General features: G+C 29.0%; 2 protein-coding genes across 5 annotated transcripts in view; one reads left to right on the top strand and one right to left on the bottom strand.

The window, feature by feature from the left end:
- The window catches only part of LOC108565163 (zinc finger protein 143-like), a 2,022-nt gene extending 896 nt beyond the window's left edge, over positions 1-1,126 (bottom strand). Inside the window, exons 1-4 of one of the 2 annotated variants that reach the window (XM_017924472.1) lie at positions 1,070-1,126; positions 565-822; positions 397-507; positions 147-340 (exon numbers count right to left, since the gene is read on the bottom strand). In XM_017924472.1, the coding sequence (XP_017779961.1) occupies positions 147-340; positions 397-507; positions 565-822; positions 1,070-1,073 (567 nt within the window). In that variant the 5' untranslated portion in view covers positions 1,074-1,126. The remainder of the gene's footprint in view (positions 1-146; positions 341-396; positions 508-564; positions 823-1,069) is intronic. The other variant, XM_017924473.1, reaches the window with a different exon arrangement.
- LOC108565166 lies at positions 318-19,348 on the top strand. Of its 3 annotated transcripts, none has more exons than XM_017924479.1 (3): positions 318-383; positions 18,157-18,475; positions 19,009-19,348. In XM_017924479.1, the coding sequence occupies exons 2-3, from the start codon at positions 18,184-18,186 to the stop codon at positions 19,227-19,229; spliced, it is 513 nt and encodes a 170-aa protein (XP_017779968.1). In that variant the 5' UTR covers positions 318-383; positions 18,157-18,183; the 3' UTR covers positions 19,230-19,348. The 3 variants fall into 3 exon arrangements, with proteins under 3 accessions (XP_017779968.1, XP_017779965.1, XP_017779967.1); XM_017924476.1 differs by lacking the exon at positions 318-383 and adding an exon at positions 6,201-6,459; XM_017924478.1 differs by lacking the exon at positions 318-383 and adding an exon at positions 14,222-14,283.

Genomic DNA, 19,348 nt, shown 5'->3' with positions numbered 1-19,348 from the left:
TTTTATACTACTTCTTGTTACATAAACCAAATAATTGTAATAATAATTTATACAATTTGATTAAATAATTGGTAAAGTTAGATTAGCTTTACTTAGGATAATGTAATGAGTAATATATCAATTGACAATGACATATTTGTACTTACATTTAAATGATTAGCTGTTGAGTAAACCTTATTGCATGTGGAACACCGAAACTTCTTCTCCTTCACAGGTTTTTCAACCTCCTTAGCTTCTGTGTCATTATCATCAGCTGCATTTTCAATGATGGAATTCCAAACAGATTTATCAATATATGCACAGGTGCCATCCTCCAACTTGATTTGACGATAATCTGCTGCTACAAACATTTGGTAATCAATGGATAAGCTATTAATATAAAGGTATTAATTTTACCATTTTCTTCAATATCATCTGAAGGTATCTCTAATTTTGTTGCATCAAAAGTAATTAAATCATTCTCTGAAATACCTGCAATGTCTGCTTCAACATTTGTAAATGTATCTCCTAAAAATTCAAAGAAATTAGACATAGGTATAATAAAAATTTAAATATAATTCATACCAAGAGTGTCTGTCATGTACATATCACCATTATCCAGTGAGATAAATTCAATGTTTGGAACCTGCTCAGTCTTTTCACTCTCACTGGACGACTTCATGAGTGCCTCTGTAGATTCTTCCTCATCTTCGCCCTGACTAAGCGAAAGATACATAACTTTGTCTGGATAGTTGATGTATGCCAGCTCTCCATTGTCCGCCAGCAAATCGTCGGCATCGCTGACAATGGTGTAATATTGATAAACTGCTTCTTCTTCGTTATCTGAATCGAGAAAAGCGGAAACAAATTTGTTACGAAAATATGGAACTGTGTTGTCCCTCCGTTCAAAACAATCGATGATTTTAAGATGGCAGCCAACAAACTTAACCTACAAACTGAGAATCCGTCGCGATAAGTCTGATAAGAGCGTATATCTCGCGTGTTATTATAACAATCGAAGGACAAGTTTGTTGTCAAGCAGCACAAAATATTTTCGATTGTAGTAAAAAAAGGTATGATGGGAAATTACCCATGATTGCCGAGTTGCAGACACTACCATAAACGATCGTCGTGAAACTACAATGAAGTTGCCCATTAGTACTCTATTTGTAAACAAACGGTGTTGCCGATTGTCTTTCATTTTTCTATTTCTTCGAAAACACAACCAGTTTTCTTTACTTCATCTTTAACATAGAAACGAATGTAATTAAAATTGAAATAAATAAAAATATTGCAATTTAATCTTCTCCGAAATTTACTTTCTATTAACAATTATATCCTTTCCTCAACATTTGACAATAATGCAAAATATCTTACAAATAATTAAATATCAAAGGAAAGTCAACTCTTAAATAGCTAATTTATCATAACAAATTATGGTCGCCTGTATTAAGAAAATCTGATACAGAAGGTCGTTGGTTCGATTCCCAAAAACCAACAAAAATTTGTGGGGGCTGATAAACCCGAAAGGGGTAGGAATAGGGATAAAAGAGATTTATATCAATTTATTTATTTTTATTATAAAAAAAAACAACAAATCATTTAATTTATGCAGATTAACCAATTATTGTTTAAACATACTCAACAGAAGTGATAATAATATATACACATTTCCCATACAGATTTATATATTTTGCATTCACTGAAACCTTTAATTTGTAACTAATTACGTGTTAACGTGTTATTTCTTGTATCTCCTAATTGCTTTTACATAATACATTAATATCAAGAAAAACGAAGATTTGTTTTACATAAGACCAATAATTAGAAAGAATCAACATGTGTTCTATTGCAAAATAAATGTACATTGGTTATTAGTAGTATATTGTTCAATAAATAACATTAAATTTTATAATTTGCAGTTTTAGAAATACAGTGGAACCTCGTTTAACGAGCAAAATTAATTGTAAGAAAAAAGACTCGCTTAACGAGCGACGTTTCGCATAACGAGTGACGATGAGAAGAGAAGTCCCCAATTGCGCGCCTGCTCCATCATTTTTAAAATTTCTGTACACATATTATGTGTATTTTTGAATATGTTTCACTATACGAGTAAAAATTCTGAAATTTTGGAACGGATTAAACTCGTTAAGCGAGGTTCTACTGTATAATAAGTTGAATAATTAATTATTAAATATTTGAGGATAAATTTCACATTATACAAACTTAATTAAAAAAAAAACTAATTATAGAATTCAAATAATAGTTTTTGAAAGTTTCCACTTCTAAGACTTTTTAATTTAGACTATTTCAAATAGAGAAATCTTTTACTTTTGTCTAACGAATGCTCATTTTGTTAATTTGAGTAGTTTATTTTGGTATCTATTATATTTACAAATTCAAAAAGGTCAATTCGCATTAATTTTACATCTTTCTTATACTTTCTTAACAGATATTTCATGGTATGTGTAAAGAAGAGTCATGATTACAAACTTAAACATGCACGTTTTCTTCATACGGAAGACCACCAACGGACCACCCAGATCATTTGTTAGTTTGGAATATTTAGACAATATTATTTTTTCTTTAAGAGTGAAAGTCCACTGTACTTTTCCCATCACCACTAACTTAGATATTTCAATTATGTAATCTAGAGTTGATGGGATTGAATACATCAATAAACAATAATATTTATTCATCCCACACACAACTCTATAAGAATACAAAACTAAATCTTAAACTTAAATAAATCTTCATATAAATCTGGTTTCTAATAATCTCCAGGAACAGAGAAACAAAACCAAATGTTAAGTTTCCTGTTCCTGTCGTGCAAGGACGATTTCTAGAAGAAGATGCAATAAGATCTTATCGATTGCAAAGATAATTGCCAAACTACCAAATGTCGACAGAAAAATGCTTTTGAAAGTAGGTTTTTAAAGTGACATTCATGGTCGTCAGCTAACTTTATTTAAATCTCAAAAAAATAATCAAAAGTGCAGCTTAATGAAAGGAAGCTGTCAGTGGGCAAGGATTTTTTATTCTCAATTATTTATGAAAGACATTTCAATGGAAGCAATCCAAACCAAAAATATGTAATACTTAAATTTAAATCTTATTAATTTATTTAAATCGCATGACAAGATTCTGTGTTGCAATAAATGCGAAATCAATTGGAAAAATGATGGATGTGAATGTGAAGTTTGTAGTAGTGAAAAAAAAAAGAACACTTATGAATGTCTATCTTCATCAATTTGACAAGGCGTTATTGAATTATGAATTCAATCAATTTCGGTAAGAATATTATAAAATCAATCAATATAAACAAGAAAAAAAAATCCCCGGGCAGAACAACCAATGGTCAATAGCCCTTTGTATCAGTTGACTTTTTTGAAATTATATATATTTATTTTATTCTTTTTATTTCTGTATATGTTTTTTTTGTACGATTGATGCAATAAACATACCTTTTTGCCTAATAAGAATGATTGAAACAATATATTATATATATTTTGAATAGAAACATTTACCTTTCAGACATTTTACATAAGCAAAGTTTTGTTCCACATACAATGTATGTAATTTGTTGGCAATACAATGTAAAATCAAATAAATCTTAAGAATATTCAATGAATTTTGGTTCAAAATGGTGCCAATAAAATTTGTAAAATAAAGAAATAATCTATGATTAAAAAATATAATAATTACGCAATATGATGATCAATGTTTAATGAAAATTATTACAGTTTAAAGTAGTTCCTAAACTTAGGAAGATTGGAAAGAACATCATGTAGGCAACACAGTTTACGAATAATTATATCAATTACTTTTTAAAAACCATTATTGAAATATTCAACAAAGAACTTCCAAAGTTCCAACAGGAGCTCTTTTTTGTACTAGGTATAAAATTGAGATGTAAGTGTACTCTATTATTGTGTTTTACATTCTTTATAGATGACACAGCACTAATCTCATTACATAATAATTGCAAAAATATACTATTACGTAGAAAGTTTAGAAATAATGACTTAATTGACTATATTGATTATAGTAAAAAAAAACATTTTAGTGTAAAATGTCATTGAAAATATTTAAGTATACCAAATTCTGTGAATATCACAACATATAAATTTTACTCACATTAGTTTAATTGTAATGAATACGAAAACTTCTGTCTATATACTTGTGTAGACTTGTACTTTTGATTTTTTTCACTTATCATTTACTAATCAAATAAACAAAGATATAAACATTTACGTTAAAAGTAGAATTAATAATAACAACAACCATAAAATTACATAGAAAAATGTAAAACAATACATTAATCATTACAATGACTGTAGTCAATGAGTATTTAATTAAATAAAATGAGTGAATTTAAACGTTAACTTTTTGTGATTATTTTCAATTCATTGAACATTTATTTTTATGGTTTAATTTAAAAATTTTAAAGGTTATTATTACTATCAAGTATGAGTTACGCAATTTGTTAATTTAAGTAAACAAATGTAATTCCCAAATGAAAAGTTGTTATTCCAGTACGGACTTGATGATGATTTAAAATGAATTATAAGAAAACAAAAATGAAAGTGTTTGGTCAGAACGCGAATCATCAAAAGAGTACGAAAAATTTCGGAGCAATAAGAGCACTTTCACTGCGGAATCATCTCCGCAAAATTACTTAATCGACCCAATAAACATTCGCTTCGCACACGAAAAAAAAACAAGCAAGAAGGTTGCACTCTTTTTTTCCCATTAAGAAAAAAAAAGAACAACAATCCATTTGTACAAGAACAGAGTTGCGTTCGAGTTCGTGCACTTAAGACGAACAACAAGAAAAAAATTGAGCAACTAATTATAGACATTGTTCTGTTGTAATTGGATTTGTTACGAATAAGTAATTCGAATTTGTGATGATGTATCGCACGGATCTAATCTGGATCAGTAGGATATCCTTGTTCAATACAATTCAAAATTTTGTAATAGATTTGATAGAATTTAAATTTTGAATTATTTCATTGTAATAATAATAAATTAGATTGTAGATTAATTAAATTAAATCTGTTTCTGTTAATACTTTAATGACTCTATACGTTACAATAGTTAAAATAATGTTAATTATCCTTATGTATTTTTTTAAATTTCTACATTTTATATAAGTTTGTAATATATATTATTAATAATTAAACACTTTAGGGGCAATTTATTAAATTAAGAAGACTTAAAACTACAGCAATACCTCTTATAGTGCGAGTAATCGCCAATGTCTCTTTAAAACCGGACTAATTGAGGACATTAAGACTGCGTAAAAATAAACTGTACAACAATGAGACTTGTGTGTAGAAGGAAAAACGATCACATATGTAATAATAGTGTGTAATATTTTTATTTTACTCAATTAAAATGTAGTTTGTTCTCAAATTTTCAAACTGAATTTTCTCAAAGAATATAATGCAGATGGTTATAAAACTGTGTGCATTTTGAATAAAAATATGTGAATTTGTTGAAACTTTCGATGATCTTCAAGTTTATTCACATCGAATCGGATTACGAAGCTGTAGAAAAAAAAAACGACAATTTTGTATAACTTTGCAATAAATATTATTAATTCAACGCTTTAGGGATAATTTATTAAATTAAGAAGACATAAAACCACAGTAATAACTCTTATAGTGCGAGTAATCGCCAATGTCTCATTAAAACCGGACTAATTGAGAACATTAAAAATAAACTGTATAACAATGAGACTTGTCTGTGTAAAGAAAGAAAAAAAATAGATATTTGTGTGTTTATTATACTCAATTAAAATTTAGTTCATTCTGAAATTTTCAAACCGGACTATCGCAGAACAACAATATAAAAACATAAAATATATATCAAATAAAATGAGATCATAGAAAAGGGGACGTTAACGAAATGAAGGTCAACAAACATGAAAAGATATAAATTTTGGTAGAACTGAATCATCGAATAAGAAGTAAAAAAAAGAGCAATTAATTATAGCTTATTGTTCTGATGTAATTAGATATATTACGAAGAAGTATTGATGCACGAATCAAAACTTGATCAGGAGGATTTGCGTGCATTGCAGTTGCAAAATACTTTTGATGAATGAACTCGCAATAAATTCCGAGCTCGAGTTCATTTAAATATCAAGGGGATCAATTTGCGACCTTATTTGAAGAATAAATTAAAAGAAAAAAAAACTGTCTATGTATGAGGATATAGTGATTGAAACGCGCACATTAATCCGGTCGATTCTGCATCTATTTGCACCTTGAAACCCATTTCTCCTTCTATAACTGTGACCGGTGTGCTTTAATTTGGGATCAAAGGAGGAGTCTCTTCACTCTCTTCGCGATTCTTCAGCGGCTCAGTGCGATACTCAAACTCGTTACCATAGGTGCATGCAAATTGCGCGAAAAGTTGACGACCACATTTTGGACTTTTGTTTTTAAATAAAATATTCACATTATAATAATGGTAAGATTTTTTTATCCAATTCTTGCTTGTTGCTACTGTAAACTAGATAATCCGGTGTATTGATTTCCATCGTGTATGTATTATGTACAGTTCTCATTCATAATTTTATTATTTATGCCTACTTCGATGCTCATGTTTACACTATGCATTAACCTCTTGCATCGGATTATAGATGTTATTACATCATGCACAACCTCTTTAAATCGCATTGGAAGTATTCATTTATGTATAAAATTGATCGTCAATTAATTTTATTTAATTTGTCGTGAAGGCTACGAGTTTAGCGAATTTGTATATTTCTGTTTGTATACGCGATCTTCGTTTCGCTGCGAATCGAGAATGTGTTTATTATTACAAAATATTGTTTTTACTTATTATATAATAAATTTGCTATTTATCTCTTCTAAAATTTTTGCAATTGCGAAATCTAATAAACCTTCATACTTTCTTAATATAATCACTCACTGTAATTAGCCTTAATTAATTTCTTTAAATTTGTAATAGTTCTTTTTTCGCTTTTTCACCTCCTTTGAAATAATAATCATTATAAATCATTCCGCATTTCATTTGAATTTATATAAATAATTCAAAGAAATATTTCGTTAGTTTAATTTAAAAAAAATGGCAATAAATCATATTTTTAGTTGATTTTATTTAATAATTTCAAAACATTCAAAAGTTTGAATTATTAAATAAAAAAGAGATTATAAATTAGAGAACTTTTCCTTTTGAACAACAATTCAAAATTTGGTAATAATTTAAACATAATTTAGTTTTTTTGATTACTTTATCAATAGCTTAAATATTTATGGACAAAAATTGCATAGTCAATTTAATTTAAATGAGTGGTTATTTGTAGTGTGGAGACAACTAGCAAGTCTTAAAACTATAAATAAAATTACATAATATTTAATGTTTATTTAAACCTTTAGGTGATTACATAAAATGTTAATAAATAATATAAAAACACATATAGAAAAAAGGTTAAAAGTTCAAAGTATCGATAAAAGATATATTTTGGATAGATATAATGCAGAAGGCGTGTGCATTTTGAAGAAAACATGTGCAAATTTGGTGAAACTCTCGATGATCTTAAAATTTATTCACATCGGATCGGATTACGAAGCTATAGAAAAATAGAACCACAACAAATATACATAAATATGCATGAAATGCATTTGAACGCAAACAAATAGATTCAATTATAATAAAGTATATGTACAATACATCAATTTTAAAAGAAACTAAATTTTAATTGGAGAAAATACAAATAAATTATAAAAAAACTAGTACACAAAATTATTATTATTATACATAAATGATTGTTTGTTATTCTTGTATAGAGTTCAGTCACTTTTTGTGTAGTGTTAAAGTCCTCTGATAGTCCGGTTTCAAACAGTCCGGAATATTAACGGAACCAATTTCCCGACGATGTATTGTATCAATTCTGATCACTTCAAATTGGAATTTTTGTCTTAGAATTTCATTAAAAATCTACAAATAATGGAAATTTTAAATCAAATTCTTTGGTAATTCACATTGTCTTTCTTTCGGCACCACAATAATTATGTTTGGCACGATATTGACTTTTAAGGTAAAAATCTTATGAAATTTTTAAAACTGTTACTGATCTTTTTCATTCATCTATAAGAAAATCTATTTTTAAATTTGTAAATTTGTTGTACAATAATATATCTTTTGCATCAACGAACAATTTGAACAGAGAATGATTTTAAAGAAAATTTGAGTTTCACAATTTGTATTGTAGTCTATTAATATTGTGTAAGGTTTAACTACTTCACCGTAAGTTGTTTTATTGACATTTCTATGCGAGTCCAAAAACTTGAACGTGATACATGATTTTGAGGGATAAAAAAGAAAACAATTTGGTAAAAAGTAGGTAAACGTGGCTATCGTCAGAATCGTATATTTATGCTAATCGAACTGAAATCTGAAGAAAAACGCAATCAATTATTTCATTCTTAAGACCATGATGGCACGTTTTTCTATCCTGACCAATTACTTATCTCTATTTCAACAGATCATATGACATCACCGTGCAAGATTAATGTCGTTTTATGCAATGAACCACTCTGAGTCAAATGCACCTATCAAAATTGACATTTAAACTATTAGATCACATAAGAACTTTACACTCAATGCAAACATGTAATATTAAAAAAAAAACTAAATAAAGGATGGAAACTGAGAAATTGGAAATGCAATGTGTCATATCCGCAATAGAGTTTCAAAACATTTAAATATCATTGTCATGGGCGTCGAAAAAGGAATCAAGTATGTTCAGTTACTTTTTTAATGCACTTATCAAGGATTAGTCAACAAGCACAAAATAAATATCAAACTACTTTTTGTCTCGCAATTTAAATTAAATGCGACCAACTTCTTGCGAAACCTAATATTACCTCCTATGCAGATGTACTTTAACTGATCTACTTGTAACAGATTAGCCAAAAACGAATTCAAATGACGACCTGAATGTAATTGAATTGTGCTCATTATTTACACACTCATTTTTTTCTTCAAACTTTTTTTTCTCATTAGTCGACCACTAATTAGTTCAGTTTATTACTAGAGAGCAGAGTGCTACTTCATGTAAGAGTTTGCGATGATCTGAACTTTACGCAATTGTTCGGGGAAATTAGCCTCAGGTTAATTTGTTTGGTATTTCCAAAAGGGAAACGTATTTAATTGCGAAGGCTTTCTTGTCTGCAGCAACAATTTCTTCAATGAAATTGTACACGTTATTAAGTCAGCATAAAATAAATTAATTAAGCATTTTTTTATAGTGTCAAGTTGTCTGGTTATTATTTTTCTTGCAATAACTGCTGCATATTACGACAAATGAAGATAAATCTTTCAATCCACGCAGTTAATTTGTTAACCAAATTTATAATATATATAATATATCAAAATACAATTGAATAAATATATGATTTTAGAAATAAGGTCTTGTGAAAGCACAATAGTCTATAAATTTTAAATTCCACAACTGGTAGGATTTATTGAAATAATATTGGTATTTGTTAAGAAATTATGTGCTGTATTTTTTTTGTCATCTAGTAATTTTTAAATTTTCAAGTATGAATTCAGAAAAACCACGTCAAATCACAAAATGTTATACAAATGTTGTGATTTCGAAACTTAGACAATCTAAGTACTAATCATAATATAAATTAATATACAAATAAAAAACATATTTACAGTTTAATAGTGATACATTTCTGGTAAATCTAGTTGAATCGCTTTTTATTGGTCACCCAACAGACGTGGTTATCCACAACAGACGTTGCTTAACTTTGGTAAGCTGTCATTAATACTTTATTTATGCAATACTTATAACGTTGCAATATTTTTTTATAAATTATCTATCACGTTATTACATTAGTATACCAAATAAATGGGATTATCATATTTTCAGATTATCTGACTGACCTTAAGTAAGTAAGAAAGTAATAACCAAAAATAGGCTGAATGAGTAATTTTATCAAATATAGATGAACGAAAAATAAAACGGTATGTCACGCAATTCGAAATGTCAATGAAAAAATGTAAAAGGGATAACAACCTACGCCATCGAGTGATCCAACATGAATACACTTTTCTTCAGAGATGAGTTCCCACCAAATATATAGTTATGTAAGACGATGATTTATTTGTAACCTTGCAAAAAGCTAATAACGAAACGGAACTTGAATCAGATTGTGCAAAAAATTTGTCAATAAATTACTTTATTTAATCATAAAATTGATTGAGCAAATGAAGCTCTATAGTTCATTTTCAATTTAATAAATTAAATAAAATTATGTTATTTGGTGTCTAATTAATACTTTTATACCTCGATTAACATTACTTCTGATAACAAAGATTTGATACGAAGTCCGTAATATTAAAGAAAATATATCTAGAAGAAGAAAATAACTTCTCAGATCTTCCAATGGATTCACGATCCGTCGAACGAAAATCTTCTGAATAGATTGACAAAAAAACAGAAGTATGCATTGGAAAACCAGAAGAACGAAGCTCTACAAGACTACCTCAAGAGCCTAACAACCTAAGCAGAGTGTACCACCAATTCGCAAACCAGATGGCACTTGAGCAAGAAGGAATAGGGATAAGGCGGAATTATTCGCCGACCACCTCGTTAAGGTCTTCCAATCGTTCCCAACGCATCAGGTATGACGAAGAGCGCAAAATAACGCGTTTCTTTGAGTTTCCGTTCCAAACCGTTCCAGAATTTAGACAAGAAATTATCTATGAAATTTTTTGAATGCAGAAGAAGATGCGTGGAAGAAATTAAAGAATTTGCTACCAAAGATTTCAAACGGTGTTTAAATGATATTAAAAGCATTGAACATTGATTGAACTAGATTTTATAACTTCGTAATATTACTGGAAAAATTTGTTTTGTGTTTTTCGTCTAATTTATAAAAACATAATATACAGTTACAGCAATACTTCGCATAGTATGGCTTCGAACTGTCCTGATTCTCTATATTCCGATTTAAAAATTTTATTTTTTTCTTCATAAATTATTGGTTTTCGCCCTTTATTTCTCAATTATTAGCGGAACCATTTATCCGTACTATGCGAAGTATTGTTGTATTAAGTTTATGATATAAATTAGTGTTTTCTAATCTTAAAACGTATGCATAAATATTTATGATATCAAGTTTTTCGAAAAAAAATACAAATAATATTAATTTGATCACAAACTGAACCCAATAATAGTAAACCAACTAATCTATAAAGAATGCAGTTGAAATATATGTAAGAGATAAAGCTATAATTGTAATTTGGAACTGCAATTAAACGATTATTAGGAAATAAATAAGATTTATATGTATTTATGATTGCAGATTAGTTCGAAGTATTGATTGTATATTGAACGAGAGGCGATTAAAACCGAGTGTTGCTCCACATAAACTGAACTTGTTTCCATGAGACGATTAATGCAATTCAGGACATACATATATATGTATTTTTTGCAAATATCAGCACCCAGAAATCAATCTCGAATGCACCAACATAAATTTCTTGATTGCTCTACTAACTCGGTAAAAGGCACGATCCTTGAAACCACTAAACAATCGTAAAAAAGTACCTATTTAATAATAACAATTTCCTTGAAAATTGCTAAAGGATGAGTGATAGTGAAACGCCACTTTCTTCAAGATCATAAGGTTCTATCGAAGAAAAAAATAATGATACTAATTAAATCACCTTGAGCATCGATTTCCTGTGATTAATAAGTATTTTGTAATTATAGATCGTAAAGGGTAATGATGTGTGCAGGGGAAATACACAAGTGTTCCAATAATTTATTGTTATTAGATTGGGAAACGCATTCCTACCGGATAATTCACTAGATTATCTCTATTTTTCTTTCTCTCTCAGTTAGCTTTCGCAACGCGGAAATCCAGCCACAATTAAGATCGAAGCCGCTTTAAGTCACAACTCACAATCCTCGAGCCTGTATATATTAAAAAAAATAGCAACAAGAACACAATAAATCGATTATTGAAGTCTGATGAAATCCTGATGGAAATACATCAGAGTTGTAGCAAATAAATAAAGGAAGAACGAGAAGTGAAAAAAAATGTAATGCATATGAGCGAACGTAAAGCGTTTCGCAAGATTGTGGAAACCTCGCATCTTCCAAAGTTGGTAATTCCGTTTAGAAATTCACTTGCTCAATGTTAAAAGCTTTTGTCATGCAAATTTAGCGACGGACAAAAATATATTATTTATATTTTTTTTGCAAATGTTTTACGAGAATTTCGCGGATTCTACGCGGATGCAAATTGAGACCTTGCACGAGATTGCTCACAAAAAAAATAAATGAATATAAGATGAAAATAAAAGCGCTCGCTCTACTTAAACCAGATGAAGGCTCTTTCGATGAATAACTGCAGACATGTATTCAACTTACTTTATTATTTTTGTTGTTGTTGTCGTCGTTCTTAATGCATTCTCTTTAACCTACACAATAGGATCATATATGGTAACCTTCTGCCTTCTTTTCAGTCATTAATATCATTCCTTTTCCGTTTCATAACTGATGTGAAACCTGCTCATTTGGCTTTATTGAATAAGAATTTAAAAAAAGCGCCGACGAATAACGATTGTCTGCTGTATTATGGACTGTCTGGATGTTCTGACAATTAGTTCAAATCGAGTGAAAGGTCAAAGAGACGTGGTTTTCTTTACACTCACCGGAATCGCAGATCCGTATTGCGAAATTCAACTGATTATAAATCGATTTTATTCATTTACTTTCACGATAAATTATATGGAAAAGAACTTGGAACCTTTGATAACGTGTTATTTTATGCTCTATCTATTTTTCATGAATATCAATATTGATTATACGTATTATAATAATCGTTGCATTCTAAAGATACACAGAGAATTATTCTGCAGATTATATATTTAAAAGCAATAATATAGTTATTAACTTTAACTACAATATAAACATCAAATTTCCATTGAGAGGATTTAACACTTGTTGGAAACACTTTCTACATTTAGTGATAATTATAATATGGGTCGTATTTGATTAGGCTACATTAAATATTATGTTATTATATATACTGCATGAACTTAATAAGAAACCGATTGTTTTCAATAGTAAAAAAAGGAAAAGATGAAGTAAATTTTACAAAGTCAAAACGGATTTTTACTATAAATGATGTAGCAGGCGCGCAATCCGGGACTTCTCTTCTCATCGTCACTCGTTATGTGAAGCGTCGCTCTTTAAGCGAGTCATTTTTCTTACAATTCATTTTGCTCGTTAAGCTAGGTTCCACTGTATTAGTAAGTACAGATTTAGTATAATATATGACAAATGTGAAAATTATTGCAATTTCATTGCAAATATCAAATTCTAATTTATTTTATATGTATTAAAAGCAATAATATCAATATTAAACAATTTATTACATCATCAGTAACATTAAATTACTTGTACTTTAGTACATTATGTAATTGCAATTGTGGAAGTTATGGTTTAAGTTTTCTTGAATACTTAAATCTTTATAATGATTGTATTTCCACTTTATACATTCAAGTTTCTTTTTGTGCTGTTTATCTTTATGCGGTGTTAAAGTCCGGTTTTTAACAGTGTATAGATTAAGTAAAATGTTTTTGATTGAATTTTTTAATTAGTAATATTTTTTTAGAGTTTTCTATAGAAAACTTATATTTCTATAATCATAGAAATATTTTCAAATTATTTTCTTTTAGCATTTCCTAGTTATCGCATAACAAACTCTAAGATTTCTTTAATTGAAGTGTAAATAATATAATGCAATACCTCGAATAGTGCGGGTAACCGTTTCCGGTAGCTCGGACTGTTTGAAACCCGACTAATCGAGAAATATAAATAAAACGCTATAAACTTTATAATGAAAAAAACGTCGTTCATTAATGTAATTTAGTGTACTATTTTTTTAGAATTTATTTTGCTCAATTAAAATATTGAAACCATATTATAGTGAATCCGCACTGATCGAAGATGTATTCAATATATCCAGATTAAACATGTAACTGTTACAAGATTATCTATCATGTTACAATGTAACATGTCTATTTTTAACAATTTCAATGACACAACAACATACATACAAAGTAAAATTAGTTTCCTTTCAATTTCTGATTTATTCCTCCATTAAATTGCCTGACATAACAATATTGTATACAAAATAGCTGCAATTTAAAATTGAATACGGTTCTGTTCCTGGGAAGAGGAGCCTGCTTAGAGTAGGAAGTGTTTCGTGAAAGTGTACGAAGCAATATTATGCATCGGTATGTTTATTCTCTGAGAATATGTATTTGTTTCATTTAATCTTTTTTGTTTGTTCTGTTTTGTTGAAATTATAATTTGCAATTCGTTTTGCTCAGAGTGCATTCGGCATACGAAAATCGTCAAGTTTTTTTTTGCGCGTTACAGAAATCAGGTTACCATTGAGCAGCCAAAAACTGATACGATCCAGTTTGACGCGACGCGAAAATCATAATTTCTACTCAAGTATGAATTATTTATCATTAAAAATTCGGTTTCTATTTTAATTTATTTGCATTTTGGAAATTTAATGGATTGATGTGCTACTTTCGATTGTGTTTATTACCAAATTGTGGACATTGTCGATTCGAACGATTGCATTTGCATCCGCGACTTTTTCGCAAATTGCAACTCATCCATTTATTACGCAGCTTGCAGACTGTAAGTGCGGAATTATATAATGCGAAGCAACAATGTGCCGATTTATATTGTTTAGATTTTTATCAAATTTTCATCATATTAATCTGATTTACGTTATACAACAAAAGAGCGTTGCCGCGTTCGCACACAATGTCTTATCTGATTAAAGACAACACTAATGGAATGTAATCATCACTCATAGTAATACTTTATAAATGAAAGGTAAAAACTTTCTTATTATCTATTTCAGGGGCGGTGGGACTTGCCTAGTGGGGCATTATTATAATTTTCTAGAAAATATCCAGGAAAGGGATGAATTTGAAGTTGTTTATCTTGAATCCGTATCATCCGATGTTGATTCGGTTGACGAAGTTGTCTGATTCAACTTGGGTCTAGAAATTTAGGTATTTCTGGCTTTTCAAAAGCTTAAATTATGGAATTTTTGATTAATTTTATTAATATAAAACTTTATACTGTCGCCATATCAGTATATCAAAGAGTAAACTTGTGAAATATGTAATTGAATCGAAGTACAATTACAAACAAATATGGGTCGCGTGGCACAAACATTGAGAAACGCTGGTTTAAATCAAGATTATAAGTCTCATAATGTATTGTTATATTCATAAACGTTGTCTTATTTATATTCTAAATAAATCTACTTACAATTTTAAATAACTTCGTCTTAATACCTTATGATAATATAATAATCTTACATAAACTGCAAATTAACTTGAGAAATAACTTGAGTATTAGGAAATTATGTATTAAAGTCAACGAAACCAAATTGGCTTATGTCATCTTTACAAATGAGGACAAAGCCATAGCCAATATTAACTAAGAAATACATTAGATATATAGTGCAAAATATCCAGGTATGTAACTTAGACACACACAAATAGTGAAGACATCCATTATATGTCTATAAGTATCTATAGATTTAACACATCCTGAAAATCATTCAACAAAACGAAACAAATGTAATATTGAATATAATTACAACAATTTTACTAATTATATATATATTTCTCATAAAATTTAAGATTTGTAAGTGTTACAATTTTATGAATATATTTAAAAAAAATAGTGTTCTTAGTAAGTAATATTTCTAGTTATTAATTCAAATACAGTGGAACCTCGCCGTTAATCCTCGCACAACGAGCATTTCGCTTAACGAGCAAAATGAATTGTAAGAAAAATGATTCGCCGATTGGAAGAAAAGTTCCTGATTATTCGCCTGCTACATCATTTTCAAAACTTGTGTACATATATTATGAAACGCATAATCGTCTTTTACATTAGTTTATATGGGGTAATCTGTTTCACTATAGTCGTAAAGAGTAAAAATCCGGAAATTTTGGAATGGATTATGCTCGTTAAGCGAGGTTCCTCTGTATAAAGAATTATCCTTTTAATACACATTTTATACATATTCTATTAAAAATCGTAAGAAATTACATATAATTAACACTATATACTTTGTTATGCAGTTTTACAGTACAAGGGCGTTTCTCAACCTTTTTGCAACGCGAGCCAGCATTTATTTGTAATTGTTTTGCCACCTAACTGCTAGGAAGCTATTTTGCGACCTCTATGGGTCATGTCCTTTATATTGGGAACCTCTGCTCTTTTGAAACTGAAATCATTCATTCATAAAAGAATTATAATTGTTTAAAAATATTTACAATAACAAATGTTTATATATTCATATAAATGCAAATAAAATGTTGATAAGATGTATTTACTAAACGAAAACAACTCAAAATGTACAATGAAAAACAAAAGTTCAAAATCTACATGAACATAAATATTTTTGCTAATTGTTATTAAAAAATGAAGTAAAAATAAGAGAAGATACTACTAAAGTAATTAAACACAAAAATCAATAAAACAAAAATGTAGTAAATGAATTAAAAATTATGTATTCATGTTTTGCGTGAATTAAATATTTATAAAATCAGAACTTTGAAACATATTTTTTTGGAAATTTGAAACACTTAGAACTAGTTTCAAGTTTATTTTTTCCATTGAACTATTTGTAACTATTTTAAACATATTTTTTTTATAAGAATAATACATTAAATATTTTAAAGAGCAAATTTATGAGTTAGTCAAGGAATTATAAAACATTTTTTTTCTAAGATTTTAAACATTTAGATTCCACTTAAAGTTATGTATTTGTAACAATTTTTTTTGATGAAACAGCACATTAAATCATTTAAAGAGCAAGTAAAGACGACGCAATAAAATTTGAATAATATTTGCATACAAATCAACGGCTCAAAACATGGTCTGATTTACCTACATTTTTTTTGTTTAGTTTAACGAAAAAAAAAATGTATTGCGCAAGGTTGAATATTAGTGATGAAACTGAAAACGCTCTACTCCCTTCACTCGGAGAATAAATCTTCCCTTTCGCAATACCACTCGTTATATCGAAATAGTAAACCATTGTATTTTTTATTAATAAATTAAACGCGGAGACGCTAAATTTGTAATTGCAAATGCTTTCGAATTCTCCATGTTCTACCGAAAAGAAATAATTTATTTAATTAGTCAATAAGCAAACAGCTCAAGGATCTTCACTTGCTTCTCCCATCCTACATAATTATTAATAACCAATGATTTTATTATTAATTTTATTACATATTTGCTTGTCTATTGTTATCTATTGTTAACATTGAATTATGAAATAATTTGTCGGGAATTTTTTTTCTTGTACATGAAAAACTCAAATTAGTTATAATTACTTAATTTATACACAATACTAAGCTTTTCCTATAATTTCCTTTGGGATATTTTCATTATCCTCACATTATTAATCATCCAACGTTTTTGATATAAGAATTGAATTGAAATATTTCAATTTATAAACAATAACTTTATCTTGAATTATAAAGTCATTACTATTATTATTATTGAAGCAACAAATGATTATTTTTATGTTAAATTTAAAAATCGTAATGTTAATGGTAAAACAGAAATCGTTAACCTATATTTCATTCAAAACGAATTTAAGTTGAATGTGAAATCAAGACTTTACCTATAATATCGCGTTAGTTATTGGCAGAAATCGAATTACATGATTGCGCTATTCAAGTATCTCCATTAATAATCAAGTGTGTCTGTAAAATTCGTATAAAGCGTGTGATGTTAATAACGTGACGTAAGGAGATTACAACAAAAAATCTGAAAACAATCAATGGAAATGTTACGTTTGCTTCTGAATTCGATTATAATTAACGCCTCGGATGCTGCATGTTTTTTTTTCACTCAGCGTTACGCAAGTCTATGGAAATCGTCATGACAATTCCGCGTTGGCCCGGAGATAATAAGCCCGCACTTTTACTTGCACTTGGAAGTCGTCCTGAATTGCGTAACTCGCGCGATCTTAATTAGCGGATCTTAATTAAATGTTTTCTTTTCTTTGTTAATGCTCTTCCTCTACTTTCATGTTAATTTTGTTTTCATCACAGTTACAGATTTACGTGGTTCTCTTAGGGATGCTGTTTGCCGGAAGTTGGGCATCCACCTCTACCAGTTACCAGTACGTTAAGTTCGTCAATAACAACAGCAATAAGGGCAAACAGGGCGGGAATGCAGGCTCGAATCGCCCGCAGCAGAATAGAAATGCGAGGAGCTTCACTCTTCCGGTCGAATTCTTGGAGGAGACGAGGGAAATTTGGGCCGAGAATCTATTTCCTTATGGCAGTGACAATTTCCTTGACGTCTCTTTGAATGGATACTTTAATGGAGGCGAAACTCATCACACGCCAGATTTCTCTAACGGCTTAGGTAGACTCCTGCTTTTGATATGCTCATAAATCGTTAGCACTGTAATTACACACACTTGTCATGCTTGAAAATATTTGCATAATAATTTCTAGCTAATGATATTTGTATTAAGATTGTAATTCACAGTCATTAAATTGCTTTTATTTACTTTAAAGATCATCTTGCAAATTGTAAACTATATTATTAGCATAATCTATAAATATCGATTTGAAATATTTTTATTACTATATTAAGAAAAAAAAAAACAATTATACTTAAACATTATTGAAAAAAAGTTATACCAAAATACAGTGGAACCTCGCTTAACGTTCAAAAATTTCCGCATTTTTACTCGTATAGTAAAACAATTTTCCCCATATAAACTAATGTAATATGCGATAATGCGTTCTATTTTGAAGTAATTTTTCTTACAATTTATCTTGCTCGTTAAGCAAAACGCTCGTTATACGAGGTGTTTGTTAAGCTAGGTTCCATTGTACATCTAATTCTCTTAATTCATCATTGAAATAACAAATATTGTTTTACTTTTTCAGCGTATCCAGATCCTTTGCTTCTAACAGGCCTGGATGCTAGAAGAGCTGTGAATTACATCTACGGTCGTGGTGAACTCTTCTACAACGACATTCCTCATGCTAGAGCTATTCTCAGAGTGCAAGAGGAAAGGAAACTGAACGGTCTACCGCCGAACAGATTAGGTTCTTTGAATTATAGATCACCATTTTACAGAGGCATTAAAAAACCCTTCTTTTTCTAACGACGATTACCTTCCTTGCTGTAAATAAATTCTCTATTTTGTAATTAATTTAAATATTTCTAAGTGTTGAATGGCATTACGCTCAAACCTCTAATTAAGTGTATTGTTTTTTAAGAAAA

This window comes from Nicrophorus vespilloides, unplaced genomic scaffold (assembly GCF_001412225.1).
Source record: "Nicrophorus vespilloides isolate i.1.1-1 unplaced genomic scaffold, Nicve_v1.0, whole genome shotgun sequence".
Taxonomy (NCBI): Eukaryota; Metazoa; Arthropoda; class Insecta; order Coleoptera; family Silphidae; genus Nicrophorus; species Nicrophorus vespilloides.
This window is presented reverse-complemented; position numbering and strand designations above follow the sequence as displayed.

What these genes read in the sequence shown, in the direction of transcription:
- LOC108565166 (XM_017924476.1), top strand. An exon ending in AGATTTCTCTAACGGCTTAG is followed by an intron (nt 18,476 to 19,008) that starts GTAGACTCCTGC and finishes TTACTTTTTCAG; the next exon opens with CGTATCCAGATCCTTTGCTT.